Source organism: Chanos chanos, chromosome 9 (genome assembly GCF_902362185.1).
Source record: "Chanos chanos chromosome 9, fChaCha1.1, whole genome shotgun sequence".
Classification (NCBI taxonomy): Eukaryota; Metazoa; Chordata; class Actinopteri; order Gonorynchiformes; family Chanidae; genus Chanos; species Chanos chanos.
The window spans coordinates 18,103,874-18,129,220 of record NC_044503.1 but is presented as its reverse complement, the minus strand read 5'-3'; the positions used below and the strand labels follow the sequence as shown (position 1 = coordinate 18,129,220).

General features: G+C 41.5%; 2 protein-coding genes across 2 annotated transcripts in view; one reads left to right on the top strand and one right to left on the bottom strand.

Moving 5' to 3' along the window:
• Positions 1 to 249: 249 nt before the first annotated feature.
• On the bottom strand, positions 250 to 21,779 carry wrap73 (WD repeat containing, antisense to TP73). The gene is made up of 13 exons (XM_030783527.1): positions 21,752 to 21,779; positions 21,089 to 21,191; positions 20,645 to 20,797; positions 20,045 to 20,161; positions 8,837 to 8,909; positions 8,057 to 8,160; positions 6,444 to 6,530; positions 6,085 to 6,219; positions 5,871 to 5,948; positions 5,450 to 5,552; positions 2,859 to 2,984; positions 2,246 to 2,437; positions 250 to 507 (listed from the first exon to the last, which is right to left on the bottom strand). The coding sequence occupies exons 2-13, from the start codon at positions 21,155 to 21,157 to the stop codon at positions 398 to 400; spliced, it is 1,347 nt and encodes a 448-aa protein (XP_030639387.1). The 5' UTR covers positions 21,158 to 21,191; positions 21,752 to 21,779; the 3' UTR covers positions 250 to 397.
• Positions 20,273 to 25,347, top strand: part of tp73 (tumor protein p73) — a 56,387-nt gene continuing 51,312 nt past the window's right edge. The window contains exon 1 of the mRNA XM_030783522.1: positions 20,273 to 20,304. Coding sequence (XP_030639382.1) covers positions 20,273 to 20,304 — 32 coding nt within the window. The remainder of the gene's footprint in view (positions 20,305 to 25,347) is intronic.

The window sequence follows — 25,347 nt, the reverse complement described above, 5'->3', positions numbered from 1 at the left end:
ATAGCTGAAGCCACATTAAAACGCTGAAAGGGATTCAAACTGTCAGCGTGTCAAACTGTCATGTTACACATGCAACTTCACTAAACAATTCTGATTAAGTATCATTCAGTTTAATTTCATGTAAAAACGCTCACAGTTTTGAGGCTGCTGTGCACAAAAAAACAAAAGACAAACAAAGCTTAGACAAAACAAACTGACTTCATTCCAGTCTGAGAGTCAGTTACTGAGTGTGTATTGGCTACAAGGAAGTGAATATATTTGTAAGGCACTGTATTTCCTACAGTGAGATTTTTTACATTCTTTGGAGCAACATTCTCCATCCTTCCTTGTGGAGTGCTCAGGTCTTTGGAAGTGCTTATGTGAACGTCTGGGCCTCATAGGATGTGCCATGTGGAGTTTATTTGTCCTGCTCTGTGTCCATGTAGCAGAGACATAGCTGGTCTTTTCCCAGCAGGATAAGGATGCCTCCACTGCAATGCCAAAACAGGGACACCACCTGGAAACTCTCTGAGAACAACAGAAAACACACAGACAATGGGACAGCTGGAAGAAGGATACAAACTAATTTTAAAAGGAAGCTGGGTAAACTGTCACTTTCATACACTTATATCTCTCCATTCAACTTAAAAAGAGTGAACTACCTCTTGCGGTACAAATATCTGTCTACATCCTGCAGACCAAAATGTTTAATTACACCGTGTAACAAATTTGCATTTATTTATTTATTTATTTATTTTTGTTCCTGGGTAGTAAGTGTTATTTTCCAGTTGCTTATGCCTAAAGAATACAGAAAATGGCTATTATTCCCCTCAAATTTTGCTTTTGTGACCAGGACAGTGATATTTTGAAATCTACTTATATTCCAGAACATTCCAGATAGATTCAGTGCTAAGAAGCTGATATAGAACTTTCCAGAGTTCCACAGACTGCGGAAGCGCTTGCCGGATTTCAGCAAACTGAACTGTTACTGGGATGGGTGGAGTCCTTAAAAATTTTGACAGCTCTGGTACTGCATCGCCTGGTGTAGATGTCATGTAGAGAGGGGAAGGCTGTTCTGGAAATGCACTCAGCTAAGTGCACCGCTCTCTGCAGGGCTTTGCGGTCCTGGACAGAACAGTTTGCATGCCACACCGAGATGCACTGAGTCAATGTACTTTCTATGGCCTCGGTATAGAAAGTTTTCAGAATCACTGGGAGGACCCTGAATTTCCTTAGCAGTCTTAGGTGGTGCAACCATTGTCTGGCCTTTTTTACCTGAGCTTGAATGTGATTAGTCCAGGCCAGGTCCTCAAAGATATGTACTCCAAGATACTTGAAGCAACTCATTCTCTCTTCTTGGGTCCCGCCAATCATGAGTGGGGTGTAGGTCTGCCGCTGCTTCCTTCTGAAGTGCACAACCACGTCCACAATCCACAACCCTGGTTTTGCTGACGTTCAGATAGGCAGTTCGCCTGCCACCAGGTTACCAGCTGCCTGGATGAGGTGGAGAAGGGGACCGAGTTCTCCGTGGGGAGAACAATATCAAATGGGAACCACTGGTGGACCCCTGGAAGGTGTTGATAACACCACTGCACATAAAACTGGGCCTTAAAGGCAGCACAGAGGGTAGCAGCAGGTAGCGCTGTCGCCTCACAGCAAGAAGGGTCTGGGTTCGATTCCCAGCCAGGGTCCTTTCTGTGTGGAGTTTGGGTTTCCTCCGGGAGCTCCAGTTTCCTCCCAAGGACATGCAAGTCAGGTGAACTGGAGATACTAAATTGCCTCTGGGTGCGTGAATGTTTCTGTGTGTCTGCCCTGCGATGGACTGGCGATCTGTCCAAGGTGTTTCCCCGCCTTTAGCCAAGGAGCGTATGACGAGAACGTGATGGGAGACTATATTTGGGGGCTGATTCTTGAAGGTGATTTACAGTATTATTGTAAATCTCAAAAAACTACTCACTTCTAAATCTTTTGTGGCCACTTTTATATGACTTTAGTATAAAAGCATGTTAATTTTGATTATATGTTGTTTTTTTACTTTATGTGAAAGAAAATGTGTAAATTCGCACTGGAAACAGGTACATTTCAAGACATCATTGTGTAGGTGACAAAAGCAAAGTTTGAAGGGAATAATAGCCATTTTCTCTACTTTTCAGGCATAAGCAATTAGGAAATAACACTTCCAACTCAGGAACCAAAATTGTGTTACATAGCATTATCCATGTGTTTAGAAAGATAAGCAGTGTGTTTTATTGGGATATGTCCATACCTTCCACTGGCACCTTCACAGACACACAGCCGGCCGGAGACCAGAGGTAGACCTTGGCATTGGCAGAACAGAGGGCCAGTCTCGGCCTGCAGGGATCCCACATGAAACAGCGAACTGGAGCTGTCTGCTCCAGCACAGCCAACAAACTCAGTCTCTGCATGTCCCAAATCCACACACTCTGGGGCATGTTGTCTGGGGTTTAGCAAAACGTCAAAAATTAAATAAATAAATAAATAGCACACAACTGACAACCCCACAGACCATCACTATAGATTCATTATGAAACCCAGCTCCTGTCTCATACCCGTCCCCTGATACAGACAGAGAGACAAAGGTTCAGCAGTGATTTTGAATGTGGAAAACCTGTGGTCAGTGTTGAACACATGGGGAAACACCCACAGGATAAGGGAGTGAATAACTATAATACCAGACTGAGTGGGCAGGCACTGGGTACTTCCCGTGACTGTCACGGCTACCAAGTAGAGCAAGGGGCACACAGTTTGAAAAAAAAATGAACTGCTGTTCCACCCTTTCTTAAAGTTTACTTCATTTTCAGAACAGGGAAAGTCACTCTAGGCCTGACGCAGGGTAGCGCCCCTCATCAGGCTCTTACCATTCCTGGTTGCGAGGTAGCGATTATCTGGGCTGAAAGCCATGGAGGAAATGCCGATTTTGGGATTCGCTCGGTCTGGGTCTGGCTTCACTATTGGCACCTGGACTGGGGGTGGAACGATCTCATCTGGAATGAAATGAGCAAAACAGCTGCAGTAACTGTACATTACAGAGTTCCATTTTTTTAGAGCCATGCTTCTCCACAGATGTCTCACAGATTCTCCGATATACAGGACATCTCACTGTTGGGGTACTGATGTGAGAGATGTTATCACTGATGTGAGAGCAGTTAGCATTGGCTGGGCCAACTGGGCTGGTGACTTATGTGTTCTGTGAGTGTCCCCTCCCTCGTTCCTTAGGGTTACACTGCACAAACTGATGAAAGCTATAGAGAAATGAGTTTAGATGAGGCCTAAAAGTCATATTATATAACACAAAGTCGCATTCTTCACCAGAAACACATGCAAGACATGATTTTTTGCAATAGAGACAATAGTGCTTGAGGCTGTAGTATAAAATAACTGTGTGTCTGTGTGTGAAGCTGGTGCCGTGTCTGGGTTAAACTGAATGAACCTGGCCAAAAACAGTGGAGGACATCATTCAGACAGGGTCTTGGTTTAAGGAGCAAGGAGAGGCTGAGTCCCTGTCTGAGTGTCATGTCCAAACATGAAAAAGGGCATTTGTGTAGCTCAGGCCACAGAGAGAGTTGGTCATCATTATTACACTAAGGAACTTTCTACGACTCTGTCACCATCCTCAGCCTCCGAGACACAGGCTCCTTACATACAAGCCTGTCCAAATACCACCTGATACTAGCACACACACACACGCACACACGTACATACGCACACGTATATACACACATAAATAAACACAACTGCAATACATACAAACTGACCAATCAAAAGGGCCTGTCCACATACCACATGATACTTATGAGGCACCATTGTGGACAAAAGGCGTGCGAAAAACGCGACAGGGAACGAACCCTTTTTGTGCAAGAGAGATCCATTCGATAGTGTGTGTGAATGAAAGATGCTTGTGAGAGAGAATGAAAGTAGCTAGTGAGATAGACCCACTGAACAGCGCGGTGTCCATTCGATAGCACGCGTGAATGAAAAGTAGCAGTAATCTAGGCAGCTTCAAACCAGTTTGCTAGCTAACTAGCCAGTTAATCTCTGTTGATTTACCAGGTGAATTAATATGAATAGCTAGGTAATATAATAATGATGATCATCACCATGCTGACGACAATTATAGGCTGATAATGACCCAATTAATAAATTACAACAAATATTTTTATTTCAGTGTTTTATTCATGTATTGTAGTTCATTACTGAACACTTGCTAAAAGAGCAATGAAATCATATAAAATCAAAATAATTTACCAAACCATAGCATAGTGATAGAGAGGACATGCTCAGCAAAATGGTAGTCTCATGTTTGGGGTACAAGCAGGTTGCTGATAATAATAGCTTTTGGCTGTATTCGAAACCCTGTGTCCTGTGTACTACACCACATGCTATTTTTAATTTTTGTTCCTTGATAAGGCTGTACAGCTGCACGTTACCAACCCCTTTGGTTGGGTTTGTAAATGCTTATGGTAACACAAACAGGATATTCCATTTCCCAGGTTCATTCACGTGACCCACTTTGCCTCTCCATGAGCAATCAAAATCATAAGTTACAACTCAGCTACTTGCCCTTACTAACCGGCTACACGTGAATATGGGAGAAATTTATTTCTCTGTGTTCTACTTTGTTTCAATATGAGTCGTGGCAACGACACAGGGAGATATTTTCAAGAATTAAACCTAGATAGCGGCTACTTTTCATTCGCGCGCGCTGTTCATTGGATTTCTCTCGCAAGCAACTTTCATTCTCTCTCGCAAGCAAGTTTCATTCACGCACGCTGACCATTGCACCTGCCACTAGAGGGCTTCAGTCCCGCTCGCAGGGCTTCAATCGCTCTCTCGGGCTAACCGGACGGCACTTGCCTGGTAACCGGATCTGTCTCACGCTTTTCCCACGACTGTCCACAATGGCGGAAAATATAACACAAAATAAAGCACAACCAACTTAATCAAGCACGTCTGTAAGCATCATGCCGAAGAACACGACGAGTTCAACCAAACAAACCAAAAAGGGGGGCGATTTGAAGAAGTCGTTTACTTGTTCCAGAGCATTACAAAGACACGAGAAACTTGTGTGAAAGCGACAAAAATAACAAAAAAAGGTTCTCGAATTCATTGTTCTAGAGCATTCCTCTTATTTACCAAGGGCTCTAACTGGAAGCTGAGTGCACGCGACCTAGCATCAGGCGATTAGCGGGTACTCCACGATAATGTAGAAAGTCGAGAATTGATGTAACTGCTCAAGTACTCTGTGCAACCCCTGGCATGCACACATACCACATACACAACTGCAATACAAACTGACTAATCCCAGTGTTTCTATGCTAAGAGTATGTTTGGGCTGTGCAGTATGTGAGACTGGGTTTCACTACACTTTCTTTTTAGCTTTGCACACCGTGTTTCAGTCTCTGTGTTTCTGTGGTGCTATACTCTGCCCTCGTGGCTTGGCGTGACTTACACTTGCTCTGCGTGTTGAAGAGGGAACTTCCCATGGTCATGTGATGAACAGAGAGATCTTCAGTGCCAACCACAGGACGTCTCTCCACCTCTTTATACACAACCTTAAACATAACCCATTCAGTAATATTATACAAAAGCAACCCTCAGAAATGTCAGTGTCCAACCTAAACAGTCCTGATACAACATTCTCACACACTGCCTAATACATAAGACAAATCAGCACTTCATTGGACATTCACCTTACCCTTACAAGAGATCTGCATTCAAAAATCAGAACAAATACTCTATATCATAACTGGTGACTGGATTGTGCTGTACTCTAGTTTAATGAGAAAAGCTTTAAACCTCCCCACAGTGCCATATACAGGTGAGAGGTGAGAGATAGTGAAGCTGTGGTTGGTAAATCCAGGAATACCTACAGCTTTAGTGCTGGTGATGACAGACGGATGCTCAAACTCGATTAAGTTCTTCCAGGTGATGTGATTTAGAATGCGTACCTGGTGGAGAAATGACCACATCAGTCACTTTATTTCCTCTGTAAGACACAGTGAGTTAGTTTCACGGTTCCCTATATAACATCAATAGTACATTGAGGTGGTGAGTTTGAGGTTGGTTCTTGAAGAGAAGTCAGACCTTTTCGTCATAGCTGCCAACGGCTAGGAACTGACTGCTGGGGCTCCAGGCAATGGACTTCACTCCCAGTGACCACTCATAGGCACTGTATGTGGACAACAAACGACCATCCAGGGAGTACAGCAGCACTTTATACTGAAGACAGCCACACACACAAACAGAAAGTTATTCCTTTAACTCACACAGAACAGGTGAATGTCTTAGTGGTCTGTACAGTTTTGAATGGGTAGATGTCTTATTGATCTGTACAGATTTGAACGGGTGGATGTCTTATTGATCACAGCTTTGTAGTCTCCCTCCTCTTTGTAGGAAGGCACTGACTATCAACAAGACAAGACTGAGAGCTCCCAGCTACTCACCTCCAGACAAGAATCCCAAACCGCTAGCACACAGCAGTTTGGAGACCATTCAACCCCAGCCAAGTCCTGTGTCTCAGTTTCAAAATGCTACAACAGAACGGAATGCAAACGGGAATGAGTGTAAGGACATCTAAGACCTCACACAAACTTAACACCGTTCCCAGTGAAATCCTTTCTCAGCATTTCTATGTATTTGTTGTAGCACATTTCATGAGCATTCTGTGTCTGGTGAAAGACGCAGTAACTGAACACTCCTCTCGGGCCAGGGAATATGCCTCAGGGGATCCAGGCCTGAGAAACTGACAAAGAGTCTTTAATGGAGACCATAACTTCTACATTGTCTGTTGACAGAGGACAGTAACAAATAAACAGTGAGTGCGAATGTGGTCAGTCATGGGAATGCCCTTTAGGAGACAGGTCAGGGTACATAAAACTCAGCATAAAGACAGAGAAAACAACAGCAACTAAATCAGTCATGTCTTCAGGCAGATTAGAATATAACACACATATGTCTTAGTCAAGCAATACCCCTGCCACTCTCACAGTTCACACTTGCCCTAGCAGCTGGTAGCTGGGACTGCCCCTCACAGATTGACCTGATATCACATGAAGTCAAGCACACAAGTAGATCAGAACGTGGACTTGTCTCATATGCTCATTTTGGGGCTGTGATTTACCTAGCACATCAACTTTTCTCAGATGCACATGCATCTCCAGATACTGCAAATGGACATGTGGTTAAATTACTCACTCCCCTTACCACGACAGTGGGCTACACTCCTTGATGCATTAACTGACAGGGCTTGACACTTATGTGCTCTATTAGTAAGGGTTACACAGACCCAAGTGGACAGGTAAGTAAGGGTTACACAAACCTGAGTGGACAGGTGAGTAAGGGTTACACAGACCTGAGCAGACAGGTGAGTAAGGGTTAAACAGACCTGAGTTGACAGGTGAGTAAGGGTTACACAAACCTGAGTGGACAGGTGAGAAAGGGTTACACAGACCTGAGTGGACAGGTGAGTAAGGGTTACACAGACCTGAGTGGACAGGTGAGTAAGGGTTACACAGACCTGAGTGGACAGGTGAGTAAGGGTTACACAGACCTGAGTGGACAGGTGAGTAAGGGTTACACAGACCTGAGTGGGCAGGTGAGTAAGGGTTACACAGACCTGAGTTGACAGGTGAGTAAGGGTTACACAGACCTGAGTGGACAGGTGAGTAAGGGTTACACAGACCTGAGTGGACAGGTGAGTAAGGGTTACACAGACCTGAGTTGACAGGTGAGTAAGGGTTACACAAACCTGAGCAGACAGGTGAGTAAGGGTTACACAGACCTGAGTTGACAGGTGAGTAAGGGTTACACAGACCTGAGTGGACAGGTGAGTAAGGGTTACACAGACCTGAGCAGACAGGTGAGTAAGGGTTAAACAGACCTGAGTGGACAGGTGAGTAAGGGTTACACAGACCTGAGCAGACAGCTGAGTAAGGGTTACACAGACCTGAGTGGACAGGTGAGTAAGGGTTACACAGACCTGAGTGGACAGGTGAGTAAGGGTTACACAGACCTGAGTGGACAGGTGAGTAAGGGTGATACGCTGGACAATACCCACCCTAAGAAGATGCCAGTCATCACACACAAACACACTAATGAAGTCTTTGCAGTCACGTCTCTCCGCCAGGGCCATGTAGCGTCCATCAGAGCTGAAGTCCATCCCTGAAAAAGCAGAGATTCATAAAAAAAACATAACTCTCTGCAAAACATAAAACATCTACATCAGCCTTAATCATGTATCTAAGTTTACAGACCAGATAAAAAGGCTGAAACTAATGATTTGGGTTCTTTTAGTTTGTCAAGTAAGGGATGAAAAATATCTGTGCAGGAGATGCAGGTAAGAAAGTTTTGCTTGGCATACAAGTGTACACAGTGAAAATAGTTATTTGAGATATCTAAGCCTCAGGTAGATTTGAAATTGTTCAACAGTAACTGAAGTCTGATCATTATTTCATGATTGTGTTAGAAAGTGTGGATGCCCAGGACCTGTTTCACTGAAAACAAACAGATGGGATACGAGAGCCATGAGGAACTGACTGGGCATGACAGCTGTCAGAACCATGGCTAAGGTTACACCTAAACACACAGCCAGGGTCAGTATGACTCTATCCTCTACTCTCCTTTGACCTATAGCACACACACAGTCCTCAAATGTCCCTACATTGTCCATTGATAATCTAATTGTATGCTATGCATATGGGTAACACACACACACACACAAACACACGCATGCAAATGTTGTCCTCAAATGTCCCTGCATTCCCTCATACTCATCTAATGGTAATCTCTGAATATGGACAACACACGCAAACACACACACACAGACAATATTACTTACCTTTCTGACAGGCTTTAGGATACTTGATATACGACACTGATTTGTTGCAAAGGGACCAGACAGTGATTCTCAGCTGTTACAGAGTAAAAAACAAACAGACATATGGCCAGTCTTCAATGTTAACACACCACATTCACTCCAGCACTAAAGCTACCAGTAAATGGTCAAGTCATCAGAGCTACAATATGACATTCTCTGAAGTAAGTATTTACATCATAGGGGTGTAGAAAAACACTGATTGAGCTAAATGTTGTGATTTAACCTTCATGCTACATTGTATTACAGTGTCAGATTATTAAAATTCAGATTTCAGACAGTATGGGTTTTTAAACTCAATACTCCTCGTCTGTAGGTGGCAGCAGAACACCCAGGCACTGCAGTCTCTATGGTATGCATGAGGCCTGACCTGCCCTAACTGGTCTGGTAATTGACAGCTATTGACAGCTAGAGCTGTTACAATTCCAAATGTTGCCGTACAATTAATTGTCTCAGAAATAATTATGATTAACAATTGCTTCTTTCGGTCAAATTTAAAAAATATTTTATTTACTTATTATTTTAAAGTTTTGAATGAATCCCAGGATATATCTTTGGTTATTTCACTGTTTTGTGACCCAGATAATGTAATAACACAAGTACACAGCCTATGAAGTAAACCATGGCTGTTTATTCTCATAAAACATGTTATTTTTTGCTTGACAGCAGGCTGACAATCTAATCCCTCTATCCCTCTACTCCCCAAATGACCAATTGTCGAATCAAAGTTTAGCTGAACCCGGTTGGGCTTGCAGACTCCCCACATTTTGACAGGACCAACGGGACAGTGTCAGGCGATTTCTTTTCTTTTTTACCAACACTAAATGAAAACTCCAGAGAATATCAAACGCGTATCAGTTTAATGTTATGGGCATTTCTCAAAGGTACAACACCATTTCTCACGAATCTGTCCAATTCTGTCTGGATTTTTAACATTCAAAAGCCGAGTTGACTTCGCAACTGTTGTGGCCTTCATGTGCTAATGGAAATATCGTAATTATGAGTTCCAAGCGCATGAATGGTCAAAGTCGGAAAGTAGTGGGAAACCCGAGCCGTTTCTCAATACGAAGTACATCAAGTATGGACTCCCATTCTTGGGAGTTCATACCTAGCAAGTTCAACTCAGGAGTCCAGACTCGTGATGACGGGAGGATGTAGTATGCCCAATCTACATTTGGAAGAGTAGCGTTCTTGCTGACATCACAACTCAGCTAGAGCTAGCTTGGTCCACTAGCAGATGTCACATATCCGAACATTTAAAGGAGGTGCTATATTTATCGACCCATATTCAATATCAGGAAAATTATTTTCTCACTTGAAAAATCTTAAAAACTATACTTATGTAGTAGTTCCTCTGCCGCCATTGCCGTTACATTGTGTGAAATGCATTCTGGGAAACTTGACGACCCAAGTCCTGATGCATCCTTGATAAAACCCATGAATCAAGGACACATCTGGGTATTTCTTCTGTACTTGGCTAGATGCGAACTTTGAATTGGAACACGACTTTGGCAGTGACTGATGATGTTTCACAAGTCCACAAGAACGCAAGTACAGAGACGATAGAATATTGAGAAACGGCCTCGAATTTTTCTATGATTCCCTAGTTGCCGAGTTGTGACATAGAGAGGGGGAATGGCACTAACAAACATGGCGCAAGGCAAGGCACCAATAGATATGGCAAGTTCGAGCTGCCAAAAACTGGGGTCCATACTTGACCTACTCCATATTAAGAAATGGCCTCTGTCTCCGTCGCCCAAGATTACTTTGTTCCATTTTATTTATTTTTTTTTGAGAAAATATCAGCCCAAAAAAAGTTTTTGACTGGTTGTCCATTTTTTAAAAGCTGCTTCCTTATTTGTGCTAGATTTCCAGCCACGGAACGCGTGACACATTGTAATTACGATCTCCAAACAGAAGTAGGATTACTACAAGCACTTGAAGGCAGCATGTGAACTTATGCGGGCGGGGTGTCCTCTAATGGGACAGCTACTGTCCTGTCGCGCTACAGGGTGAATGCGGGCACTGGAGACGTGTTTGATGGATGCAGGCAAAAGTGTGACCATGCTTTGACCCATCTCATTAAAAAAAATATAACACTGCAATTTCTACTTGCAGATCAGTAAAGTAATCTATCTATCTGTCTATCTATATATACTTTAACCCTGGTTCAACAAAGAAAGATCGCGTCAAAAAATCGCGGTTAGACAATTATGTAATAATTGTTACAGGCCTATTTACTGTCAGTCCTGCTATAGACAGTCATGAAGAGCCTGAGGTTAGTCACCAAAGTAAAAGCCAAATATATAGATACAATTTGGATTTAAAAAAAAAAAACACTGGAAATTGATTAAGTCACACAATTTGCAAACTTTCATCAAGCTCTGGTTGAAACCACTCAAAATTTAAAAATATTTTAAATAGACTGTATGTTTTACTGCAGAAGGAATACAAACAGCCCCTGGTGTAGAACTGGTAGTGTTTTATTTGTAGTATTGTTTTACTCACTGTGGAGTACTGGTAGTGTTTTATTTGCGGTATTGTTTTACTCATTATGGAGTACTGGTAGTGTTTTATTTGTAGTATTGTTTTACTCATTATGTAGTACTGGTAGTGTTTTATTTGCAGTACTGTGGGCACTTAAACATTATTAGCTTATAGCATTACTGGACCACTGCTGTGTTGTGGTGCAGGTGTTGATGTGAGAAATTCATCTGTATTGTAAATTCAATCCATCTACAGTTACAACATAAAGTTAAAAACATTTATAAAACATTTTACCTGCATTAAATGAATTAAATGCAATTATTTTTAATGTGTTGGAATATTAAGATGGTGAAGTGGATGGTGATGATGAGGATTAGGTCAGGGGGTGCCATCCTGTTTTGTTTGTTGTGGGCATGTAGAGCCCTTTGAGACTGTAAACAGTGATATTGGGCTCTAAATAAACTTGAAACTTGAAGTAGGAATTTTCTTAGCAAATAACTACAATTAGAAGAACAACTAAAGGGACACGACAGAGGATTCATTTTACGTGAGTGGCCTGTGCAGTGTCTAGAGCTCCGCCCAATAAGAGAGATGAAATGTCCCCTTTGCATTAATGTACTACTGGTCTGTCCACACAATCTGAAGAGCATGGATCACTAGCACAAATCAACCTCTCTATGGAACATTTCTGGCACCTTGTAGGCTCTCAAGAATACAAGGTCATTATACAGACCTCTGAGTGTATCTGAGTGCAGGCTGACAGTTTTGATAATGATGCCTACACACGTCTTAGAGAATACCTTTGAGATCACTGGAGGCAGCTTAGAAATTCCAACAGAAGTCTCCGAGTAGTACATTGGAATAAAATACTGGTATCTTCCAGTAGGGCAGAGAGTGCTAAATGAACTGTGAAATGATATTTGTTGTCTAGGCTGTGGGAGTCACCATTATCCGTCTACGAATATTAAACATGGACAAATTTAGCACTCTTAAGTCTTCAGCAAGAGAATAACACACTGCCAAAAGAACAGCCCGAAATATTATAAGTGAAAATTCACTGATGCTGTAGTAGCCACGGAAATCTTTGGTTCTCACTGAAGCCACTTGAGAACCAAAGAAGAGGCCAGTCTGAAATCTAATCTACTGTGCTGCGAAAAGCGACGTTAACTCAAAACAAATCCAATGACCATGATTAATGAAGTTAGCATAATCTTCGTGATAACCTTATTAAGTAGACAGGAGGAGACTCTAGTCGGGAACAAGAGGATCAATACGACATACTCATGGAGAAGATGGCTAATACATAGGACCAAAGACCACTGCCCAATTGCTCATTAAGATGTTAACAGTGAGTGCAATGCCTCAAAACTCACCAAACAAGCCACCAAACATAAACATGCATGGCCTTGCCCTTAGAGAATGAACCAAACGCCATCATGCTGTAAGAAACATGCATTTTATACTAACCATGGCATTTTATGCCATCACACACTAACCACAGTAACCATAGACACACATGTTGGAGAAAGTTCAAGCACAGCCTTCAGCCTTCAGTATCAAAGCACTGCTACTTATAAGAACAAAAAACTCCATGAAAGGACCAATTTTTTATTATTTCACTGAAAACCTTCCATCCATTTTTTCCAGCTCAAGCCAAGAGCCCAATTTTCTGCACTTCACTTATTTTAAACCAGTGCAAAACCTGTGAGATCAGTCCACCTGCAAAAGACCTAGGAACTCGGACCGCTGACGTCATTAAGATCCAGCAGAAAGATTTTTGAGCGTAACTGTGCAGCAGGTATAGTGATGAGGGAAGGCATTTAATGAAACACCACTCTGAATTACACTGCCAGTAATTTCAGTGAACAGAGAGCTAGAAAAATAAAGGTGGTCTTTGCAAAAAATGCAAACATGAATACATTTGGCCCACTGTATGTTTACAACATGATACCCATGGCCTTCAATTTCTGCTCCAAGTCGGTAAGCCAGATAAGCCCCTGTGTTCACACTGCAGCTGAGCGGCTCAAACCACACTATAGTACCCTGCAAAATCACACTATACTGCCCTGCAAAATGCTGACTTAAGCTCTTCTTGACCCTCAGCCAAGAGCTTGCATAGCCTGAGAATAATGTGGTGCTAGCAGAAGTGATAAAGTCTTGTGTCTACTAATCCAGTGTGTGAGGGGTAATGGAGAATCCCAGCCACCGTTTGCCCTTGGGAGGTAAAGTGGAGTGTCAAAGTGCTTATGACAGGGAATGTCCCACTGTTGGCTATTCACAGTCACTCAAATTCCCTTCCATATCTCCTCATATTACAGACCATTCCTCACACACTGTTTCCTAATCTCGCAGCCACAGGAGTGGTGATAAATGAGAGACTACTTAGGAGAAGGGTCAGAGTGTTTGTAAGAAAATCAAAATTATATATTGTCATTTAAAAATGCTAACTGATCTTGTGGCCTTCGTGACTGAGGAACTGATGAAGACCTGAGAAGTGCAAGAACTCTTCAGCCCGTTGTCTTCATGAAGTGATTTGTTGAAACTCAGATCAGCAGGACTTCTGGATTTCAGAGCCAGAACTCGACAGCTCTGTTGTGACAGATCATCAGTTTCCAAGTGGTCAGACTGGTTTTATGGTCTCCTCATATGCTGTTATTTAAAGCATATCAAGAATTATTTATAAGAAATTAGTATTTCTGTTATTCTTAAAAATACTTATTTATAAGAATGTCAGACGTTCACTAGGCCATCAGTCCTCTCCTCATCTGAAGATGAACTGAGCATGGCTCCTCTAGGGAACCATGCCATTACCCCCAGATATCTGCCTGTTTCCTCTGGACCTTCATCCAGTGGAAATGCAGAATGAGGTACAGACTGGTCAACATAAAGACACATTTGAGTAAATGATAGACTTTGTAAGCAGACGCTTCCATGCTAGGTGTGGCTCCAATGTAAATTAAGCAATGAACATTCTATCCTGCTCGGCGTCAAGTGTGCAAATTTTGGGCAGGGTCAGTCCTTCATCCCGTCTCTGGGTGAGATGTCAAGGACTCCGAGAGCAGCAATTGTTGGGAAATGCTTGACAAGAACCTCCTTATGAAGACCACTGAGCTGATGTTTCATGAGAAACACCGTGTTAAGGGGATATTTTGGGGAGAATATATTGGGATACAAGTCTGAGGAATACACATCATAAGCTGGGATCCACTGTGGTCAAAAGCACTTACTCTGCAGTCACAGGATGCAGGGCAAATTAGAAAAGTAAGGGTATAATTATACTGTAAAATATGAATCCAGAGCATGAGCAACTGATTCAACCAAGAACAGTCTACTGAGAACTTCACAGAGGGATGCAGGAACACCAAATAAGTCCTAAAACTGAAGAATTCAGGTAGGTCTGCCATGCTGTGGGCTGCATTTTTCCTGGCATAGTTCACTTCCTCCCAAGCCCATGGGCCAAGTAAACTCTACAACCCTCTCAGACCTCAAGATTCACTACAGTCTGACAGCATAAATGAACAGTGTATGTACACCAACTGGTAGTGCAGTGCCTCCACAGTCAGTGGAGTTTTACACACATACTATTGGCAGACCTATACTGATGGACTGTGGATTTGTCCAAGTGCATCTTTCCTTTGTTAATATCTGTTACAAATAGTTACTCTCACGGTTAGGGTGTTTATTTTTTTCTCCTCATTGTTTGCAAATCAGCTATCTGTACTATAATCCATATATAAACAACATTAATGTACAATGTGTTAGAATGTATGAAAAACGGCTGTAAGTATGCAATGAAGCAGTAAAGTGCCCTCCTTAGCAGAAGTCCACTGCTGTAGTAGTTTGTTTCCCGTACTGAATCTTTGCTCAGATAAATAGTGAACTCCCTTGTCACCCAGACAGCAGATGATTGGTTAAATAGGGTTTGAAAAGCTGAACATACTCACAAGATCACTCATGCCTAAAGAAATCATGCTTGCACTGCCATCAGGACCCTGTGCAGAACTTGGGAGCCACTCAGGCCTACTGATCCTGAATCAGATATTAACTCAGACTTACAAACTTACAATTACAGGTAATTTATTCAAAGAGAGGTAACCTTAAAAAGTATAGTCATAAAATCATTGTGCTGTGTTTGACCTGCACTAAAAGAACAAATCAGTTAAAGTGTCATTCCAGACAGGAATTTCCTCACTAGGCAAACATAGCATGTTAAAGTGAAAACACTGACATGGTAAGCAACATGTAAAAGCTTGGTAACAGCTGATTAAAGGCTGTATTTCAAGGAATGAAACGATAGTAAAATCAATGTGGTTCTCAGGTGGCGAACCCTTGGGCATGTGAGAGTCTGAGTGACGTGAGCAGGCATCTTTTCATAGACCTGTCTGTCAGCAGAGGATTAGGCCTGTGTGTTCCCCATCCGAAAACATTTTCAAACCAATATAGCCCGAATGCTCCTGTTACACAGCTTTACTCCTCTACTCTGCCTGATAAATCGGACCAGACACCACAACAGAGGGTGACAGATGCCACGGGCCGCGACACCACACAAACCGCTTACGTGCGCAGTTTTCTAATGCCGCATAGCCAAAATGCTATGCATGGACAGGAGTCCAGACAGTGAGAGCAGAAGGCAAGCATTGCTGGCCAGGTCACCAAACAATATCAGGCCAACATAATTGCATAGCTGCATTATGTTCATTGTCGCACCTGTGTATTTAATTGTTTTCTCTCCGAACATCAGTAAGTAGCTCTCATCTAAACCACGAATTATAATCAACACATGTAATATTGTACTAGACCACTCACTGTCGTGGCAAACTTGAGTAGGACCACGACGACATCAGGAGGAGGGCAGTCATGACTGGGAATGGTTCACCCAAGAATCAGCGTAAATTACATAATCTGCAGAGTTAGGATAGGCCCTAACTTAAACAATCTACTCATGAAGCCATCATGAACACGTATCTCTCTGATGATGGCACTCCTCTGTAATATGACAGAAATTTTGTGCTTTTGTTTTCCAACACCAGCACAAAGATCTGCAGTGTGGTGTCTCGGTGCTGAAGGTTGAGCTGAAATGTCCCCGCTCTTACTGTTCCACTGGACAAGCACCAGGTAAGAATTGATCACTAATTAAATTGTTCAGCCTGAAGCTTAGGGATGCCCTGATCTGATCTCGAAGATCGGTATAGGGCCGATCAAGACATTTTTAACTGATTGGTATTGGCTTTATTGAGTACGACCCTAAGCCCAATCCTTTGTTACACGTAAGCTGTCACACCGGTGTTGTAAACAGAGAGCATAATTTGTGGCAGGATGCGGCTAAAATGTCTGCAGTGTGGATATGTTTTAAATTGGGAAACGAAAGCAGTCCAACAGCCACTTGCAATGTTTGCAATGTGAGCATTTCGTGAGGTGGTAGTAACAGACCTGTGCTCAATAGGCTACTACCACTTTCATACGGCACCCTAAAAAATAAACACTCAGCGGAATACAGTGAGTTCACTCAGGTAACTCAGGCAAAGGCTGCTCAGAGGCAATACACACTGGAAGATATACTTTTAAAAGGAGAAAGAAATTTCCTCAAGACAGCGACAAGGTCAAAAAGATTACCGAGAGGGTAACTGAATTTATCACTTTGAATGACCAGCCCATCGCTGTGGTAGAGAATACAGAGGTGCGTTCAAATTCGGAAATTATACCTTGGTTGCTATTAGGCTACTAATAACAACCAAGGTATAATTTCAAAATTGAAACACCTTACACTTTAGCTGTATGCGAGTCAGTCTAAACTAACAACCACGGAGAGCAATACAGTCACTCAACTAACGCTAAGGATTGATAACGACAGCATACGAAAAGAAAAAGTATCAATGTAAGACAGACAAGTTAACCACTTGAATTATTGTAAGAAGACTAAATAAAATCAAACAGTTGTGTATATTTTCTGGGATAACTCCCATCTGGGCACACATCTCCCTTATGCCAGTGTCCGTGTTTATTTGCCGAGAGCTACCTCCTCTGACCATTTGTGTGTGTTCGCAAAGGTTCGCAGTGAACTCAAAGCAAACGTAAAACTGTTTGAAAATGTTTGCCTTTTTTTGTTAATTTGAATGCACCTCAGGTTTTCGCCGTCTTTTTTTGGGATCTTTTGGAGCCACAGTATGCCTTACCCTCTTGACACTACCATTTCAGACACTACTCTACCGGAGTTTTACAAGGTTTACTTTGCTATTTTGTAAAAATAAATAAATAAATAAGGAACAGCTTGGATGCAGGCAATATTTTCTTAATGCATTGCTATTTGGTTGTTAAGTATACACACTGAATTGATTTTAATAACTTCAATGTACTTGAAGTGTGCACTGTGCATCTGTATTATCTAGGAAAATAAAAGTATCGAATTGGGACTCGATATCTGCAGATACTCAATATTAAATTACTCAGATCAGAAGTGGGGGCAAAAAAACTTGATCGGGACATCCCTATGAAAGCTCTGAAATTCATCAGTTTGTAGTTTATTTTATGAAGCACAGAAAGACAGTAATGGTGACATGGCTTAGTGCTGAATAAAAATGTGGAAGATGGGGAACTGGTGAACCTTTCCTTGACACTGCTCCTCTAGCCTTGGGCAGAAAACACAGAAGCACATGAATGCTTGGCTCTCAGGATCTACAGTAGGGCGTCACATTTGAGGTGTTACAGTTAAACATTCAAAGTGATATGGAAATTAGTCAAAGTGATATGTTTTCCGAAAAAAAGTCCAGTTTATTTAAAAGTATTTAATCATAATAAGAGGGTCAGAGTGATATCAGAGTCCCTGTAATATTTCTGAAGTCCATCTGAAAAGCTATATTTATAAGAATACTGGGTCACTCTTTGAGTGAGGAATTGTTGAAAATAAAAGGTTTATTTTCTGTCAGTAGTAGGTTAAGGCACTGCACGGCACTCAGTGCTCTATGAGTGGGGTCAGTGACCTCTGACACACAACACACAAAGCCTTATGACATATGATCACATGGCATTAACAGACCTCTTCATCTGAAAAACTAATACAACAGATCTGAACCTAAACAACCAAACACCACGAATGGCACATCTCTAAATGACAGTGAACCTCCGCCCCAGCCCCACCCTTAAAAAAAATAAATAAATAAATAAATACTAAGGAAGGAAAATACTCTCACAGGAGTAGGAAAGCAGAAAATGTATTTGATATAAACACTGTACTGAGAGTTTAGAGCCAGAGGTTGAGAGGGAACGCTGTGTTGCAGTAGCTGATAAGAACAATATGGCATTTTCCTACTCTGCCCCACTCTTCACAGGCAGCCAGCACTCTGCTGGTGTGGTCAAACAGTAGAGGAGCTATCATACCCACAGTGATCAGTGTAAATCCAAAGGAGCTGCAATACCCACAGTGACCACTGTCAATCCGAGAGCTCATCTGCCACTGTCAGCTGTGGCCAAACACATTGTGACAATTTCTCTCCAGTGCTCCCTGGACATACGGTACAAGGGCAGGCAAAGAAAACACACTCACCGTAATAACTCCACCAGGCAGCTGTCCCCAAACAAGTTAATTTAGCTTTCTCTTTATGAGCAAGGTGAAACTTAAGACCTGATACACACACCACCCTGGGCTGAAACTTAATGAAATCTTGGAGAGTTGAAGGTAAGGTCAGCAAAAGGTAAGGTAAGGTGTGTACAAAACCAAGCCTTCCCAGGAACTGGGATCTAATATGGATTTTAAAATGACTTATTTCTATATCCCATTTGAAACTTTGTAGCCATGGACACTTTTGAAGAAGGGACCAAAAGGCACTTTGTTACATTAGCACAGCCAGAAACAAAACAACTGTGGTTCATTCCAGTCTCCAATGTAGAAACGACCAGAAGTACTCTGAGTTCAAACAGGGAAACTGAATGCCTTGGAAAAAGAGAGGGGAGGTTGTTAGTTTGACGGCCATACTGTTTGAGACATATTAAAAACATGAAAAAAAGAATGCCAGACAAACAGCATACCCCTCATGCTATCCAATACTCCCTCCATTCATTCCCAGACACAGTTGTCCTGTGTCTCACTGCCTGCCAATGATTCTTGGAGTCAAGTTCAGGCGACAGCAAACTCCTGCTGTGGCACTGAGCCCAAGTGTAATCCAAACAGGCAGAGAGACAGGCTGACAGAAAGAGAGACAGGCTGACAGAAAGAGAGACATACGAAAGCAAGATGGATAAAGGCCTGGGGACAGGGCTCTAGCCCAGTGATTAAAAGCTGAGCCTCCACATCTCATCCTCAGTTTCTGAATGAATTATCACACGGAGCTGGCGATTTGAGCATGAACCAGGTGGATGACATGCCAAACTTCCTCTCACATTAAAAAAAATGGAAAAAATGAACAACCATCTTCACCTCAGGGAAAAAAATAAAAACAAACGGCAGAGGAGATTTCTGCTAGCCTTGCAATGATAATACAGTATAACATGACAGTCTCGAGTTTATAAAAACGATTTCTAGACATGGTCATAATGTTCAAACCCTCATCTGTCTCTGCACACATCCAACAGTCATCAGCCATTTCAACAGTTAAAGTCATAACCCAGCCTCCTGCTATTTTCAGGCCCTTAGTTACAGGCAGTAACAGTTGACGCAGTGTGGGGACCAGCTCCTCCCGAATTCACACTTACGTGAAACTCTGTGGTATTAAGAATGTGACGCCCGTCTGGACTCCAGCGCGAAGAGACAAGTCCAATCGACCCCTCGTCGATCTTACAGTGCCAGTCAGGTTGCTCTAGAGACCACACCTGATACGAGAGGAGAGAGACACGGACACAAACACACCGACGCTCACATAAGGCTGTGAGACTCAGCATTAAACCAATTAGTGGAGAGCCACCACAGCCACTTAGTGCAACATGAAAGACTGGCGCTGGCTACCTCTGCAAAGGTAGGAGGACACCTTCAGTTCACTTGTTCAGTTTAATTTCATTTCCTGTTATTTTCTTACGACCTGACATTGAGACTTCACCCATACTAAGTTTCTGTTGTTAGCTATGGTCATTCACCACAGAAAACATTTTCATATCTAATGCCCGATCTGATCAGATTTTAAACTTTGAATGTACAGAATTATGCAATGTGCAATCAAGTACTGTTAGAGAAACCATGACTATGGCTAAAACATAATATAATGACATAAAACATATCCTAATCAGAGTGCAAACCAAAGAGAAAAATCAGTTAAAAGGCTATATTGAAAGGAAAGGTAGCCTAACTCACAGACTCACCTGTACCAGCCCACGCTTATACATGGCACAGAGAATGAAGAGTGAGTCTGAAGACCACTCCATGTAGCCCACCTGGTCCAAACAGGAGTACAGGTGCAATATCTGCAGTGTGTTGACATCACGCACTACCAGGCGGTACTGCACGCAGGTGGCCTGGGGATGGGAGACAGTGCATGCATCTAAAAGGAGACTCAAAACCAGGACAACAGCTTATCCAGGCACACTGTATTAGAGAAACGCATTTATTATACTCACTATAATAAACTGCTTGCGGCAAAATAAGTAAATTATGAGTCTATAACAAACTACTGCAACCACACACACAAAATATTACTATGTGCATGTTTGTTACATAAAATGACAAAATAATATATCTGGCGCTGTAACTTAATGGAACAGATTATTTGTTATTTTGCATGACAACGGGAATGGGTGATTTTATACCAAATACTTTCCATTGGGTGAAACTTTGCACAATTGGTTAGACTGCTTGAACACCTCAGAAAAATTCATGCTTTCTTGGTCTAGTCACTCAAGTCGCTCGCAGCTGAGGAAAAATGCAGAAACAGACAACATGTCGTTTAAAGTACGAAGGTTAAGAGCGTTAGTGAAGCACAAGCTGCGGTATTAAGAAGTCCCCGATGATCTACACAGTCAACAACACACGTCGACGGACGATGGCGCCATTTACCACCTCAAAATACATGGTAACTAAGTAGAGGTGGATTACATGAATGAAAGTTTAAAATTGGACAGTAGTATTGACCAAAAAAAACACTGCACTGATTTTTAACCTCTTTAGTAATAGAGCTGGCGACAACAACATTTCGTCAGGCGTAAAGTAGAAAGCTAGATAATTCAGCTTTCAGCGACAGGTCAGGCAAGTAACACTGACCAAACGTTTCAATGTGGTAATTCGTGCTTTGTTAATACGGATACCGTTATGACGTTCGATAAAACTGTACGACCATTCCAAACAAGTGTAACGACAGTGAACATGCTTGGCTTACTTATCAGCAAAGCGGTATCAAATCCAACGTTAGCTAAACAGTTAGCAAAGCAATTTACTACCAAAAGAAAATTTTTGAAGCACAATTTATTACAAACCTATGGTGAAGAACGTATGCAGTTGACAGCCCGCAGTTTCATAGGTCAACTAAATGTGCTTAACGGTCACATTAGGCTAATATTCCAATAAACACTGTATGGGATAGTCTTTCACTCTAACTCTCTTCTGCATCCGTTGTTATGTTGAACCTCGATGAAGCCAACGTACATAACGTCAGGAATTTGCGTAATGCTACAACCAATCAGCGAGTGCACTTTTGTAAGGGTAATCGAGAAGGACTATGGGAAACGTTGTTCTTTTGACTTTTTAACAGACTACGATTGTTGGGTTTAATATATATAAATATTACCACATCTGTTTGTGAAGATGCACTGAAATATTAACTCTTCACGACTGTAATATGTCATATTTGAAACTTTCACAGACATTATACTGTTACAATTAATGTGGTTTCTCAATGTACACAAGAGTTTAACAACCCGCTCCTACTTCACATAAATTAATTACTGTGTAGATGACTGATTCACAAAGCTCCCACTATTCAATATCTTTGTTTAAAAGTCTGCTGTGTTTACTCTGTGTTTTCATTATTCTCTCCGACCCCCAGTGATACAATTGTGTTTCCCGCTCATGTGCGCCCAAACGGCGGCTAACGCCTCCTCCTGTCACCCCTAATTCCCTCAACCCAACCCTCTAGCTCAGTACAATATCATCTAGGAAAACTATTTACCTTAACCTGCATATTCAGTCGATTTAGACGGCTTGGCTGAGCTTTGTTTTCCTTTGACTTTCTCTTTCGTAAACAGATATAAAATTCCATGAGATTCTTCTGGTGTTTTATGTGATGGCTTGACAAGCTACATTTGCAGTTTCTTTTTGTTTTCACAAATTAATACCATTAAAGGATACTGATGCGGACGGTCAAAAATTCGCTGTTGGATATATTCAGCCTAGAACGCAAATTTGTTTGGTAAGTAATTCTGAATAACTTTTGACGGCGGTCACATTGAGAAGGTTATTGGTTTTACGGACATATCTGATTTATACTCTGAGAATATGATACTGTATTTCAGAATGACGGTTATTGCCTGCATACACGATTAAAGACTGAGAACAAGCAATGGACTAGCTGGATATATTTGTATGAAAATGTGCAATAGATTGGTTGGATATATGTATATAAAAATGCGCGACGGATCTACAGGAAACACACTTTTAAAGGTGTCATGTTCATGCCATTTCACAAACTGGTGTCCCGTCTTGGTGCTCCCTTGGTCATCTCTAAAGAATGCTAGGCTACTTTTAACGTCTAAAACTCATTTAATTAAACAATAAAAAAAAAATATGTAGGCTATGTGCAGTCTATTCGGCAGTAGAGGGTCACATAAATATATTCAGGTACCAGTCGTGTTTTTATATTTTTATGCTTTATGTATTGGGAGGAAAGAAAAAAAAACAGACCTAAGGTTAAACATAATACGTTACTCTGACATAGCCTAATTTGTTTTTGTTTTTCTGTGACATAGCACTGGTAGATGTGTTTGAGAATCAATAAATGTTCCGCAAAGGTGATACAGTGGTCAGAGTCCACGATGATAATGTGCTTTCAATGAAGAGCTGATAATCTCTTCGTTTCCGATGGAAAAAAATATACCGAGATGACCTCGTTTAGGTGAAATACTTGGTTTTTGATGAGTTATTTTGATAAGAGGCATGAAGCATGACATGTTGTAGAATTTAGGCTCAATTTAGTCTAGGAATTACCGAAAAGTCTTAAATGCACGCCTGAGGTAACAACCCACAATTCATGTGCCTGAGTAACCAATTCATAATCCATTACTGCACTAGTCTTTGATATTAAAAACGTCATCCTGACGAACATTAAAATCATTATGATCATGCTTATTATTAGTGATTTTAGTTGTTTTTGTTTGTTTAAATAAGCTCATGTTGGGACTTTTATAAACAGTTTTAATTAAGCATTTGTGTCTATTATTATAAATCAAATATAGACTGTACTATGTTTTTTATTTGCTCACACATTTGAATCGCTGATTGCATTTTGAGGTTCCGAACAATATCCTTGCCATATGCATTAATGTTGACCTAAGCCTTTTAAAAATTAAACGGATATTTGTAACCATAATCATGTCTCAGGTTCGATTTCCATAGCCTATTTTCACTCTGACAGGTTCGCTGTGCAATGATTATTCTTGCGGGAAGTGTGGTAATGACCTATGGGGAGGTATGACGGGTATTGTGTAACTACTCCAGTCGTTGTCAAGGGTGCTGGTGTTTCTAACTTAAGCACGGGCCTAGTACCCTTTTAAATACGGAGAAAGTCTCTGCACAAATTATTTCAGTTATTTCACTAGGATGTAATACCAGCGTGCACACAAGTCATGACAGTTTTACTCCAATCGAATCTTTGTGTCTTCTGAGTGGAATGTATGTGCATCCGTGCTCCACAGGATAGTCTATATTTGATTGAGAACGCACGCCTCGGCTGGACTTCAGTGCTTGTCTGGTATGACACTGTAATATTTAAGGCTTGTTATTTCAATATGACAGACTGAGAAATAATCATAAAAATCTCTCCATGTATTTTCAGATGCAGCAGAGAGGAGGGTGTTGACCTCTGTAAGTCCCGTGAAAATTTAATTCTCCGGTTTAATTCCCCGTTGAACCCACTTAATTTCTCTAGAAAATCCTGCTCTCAAGATGGCAATTATCAGGGGGATAGTTAGAACTCGGCAACTAATTTCGCAAGGACGCAGCGACGTCTGAATGTAGAGAATTTTCCCGCACCGTTTTTTTACTGAAAAAATGCTCATACTTAAATGTCATATTTTATTTGAACATGATCATTTTTGGAGGACGCCTATTCATGTCCAGGACAAGGGCCCTTCTTTCAATCATTCCAATTCTAAATATTCAAAAACAATGAAGGGTCGTATTAATAATGGATGAGTTAAAAAAAAAACTTACACTTTACAAAATCACATTAGAAATCATACAAACAATTTGCTTGAAAAGTGTCACTGACGGGCACAACAGTGGTCGGATCATGAGTTTGGAAAAGACCAACCACTGAACAAGCAGAAAATGAAACAGAACGACACCGATATTCATATATTTAAATGATATAATTTGTGTAGGGTGTTTTTTGTGCTTATTCCGAGTCTTTCACGGTTGGAACTGATCATGTGTGATTCCTTTTATCTTAATTATTTAGTAGTAGCTCGTTTTACAGTAACGGAACAACCATACCTTCCTCTCTACTACCGATGAATCTACAAATCTTGGCCACAGTTTCTCATATTTGAATGGCGTTACCGGGGAAACACAGGACTCGCGCATTGCGCAGAGGTAAATATTCCTCACTTAACAGTAACGCTCACAGACTCTGTGTACGACTATTGAAATCAACCGATAATGCAGGAATGATTCGAGGAGTTTGCAAAACGAAATCTTTCCTGAGATGGTTAGTAAGTGTTTTTACGCATTGGCCAAAATGTATAATTACGTCCACGGGACCATTTGACCGGTCTTACACTGGCGACTTGTTTTGGGGTAGGCCATTTTAGATATTTGAATATTAATACTTCAAATTTTCTCATGCTATGTTCTTGTA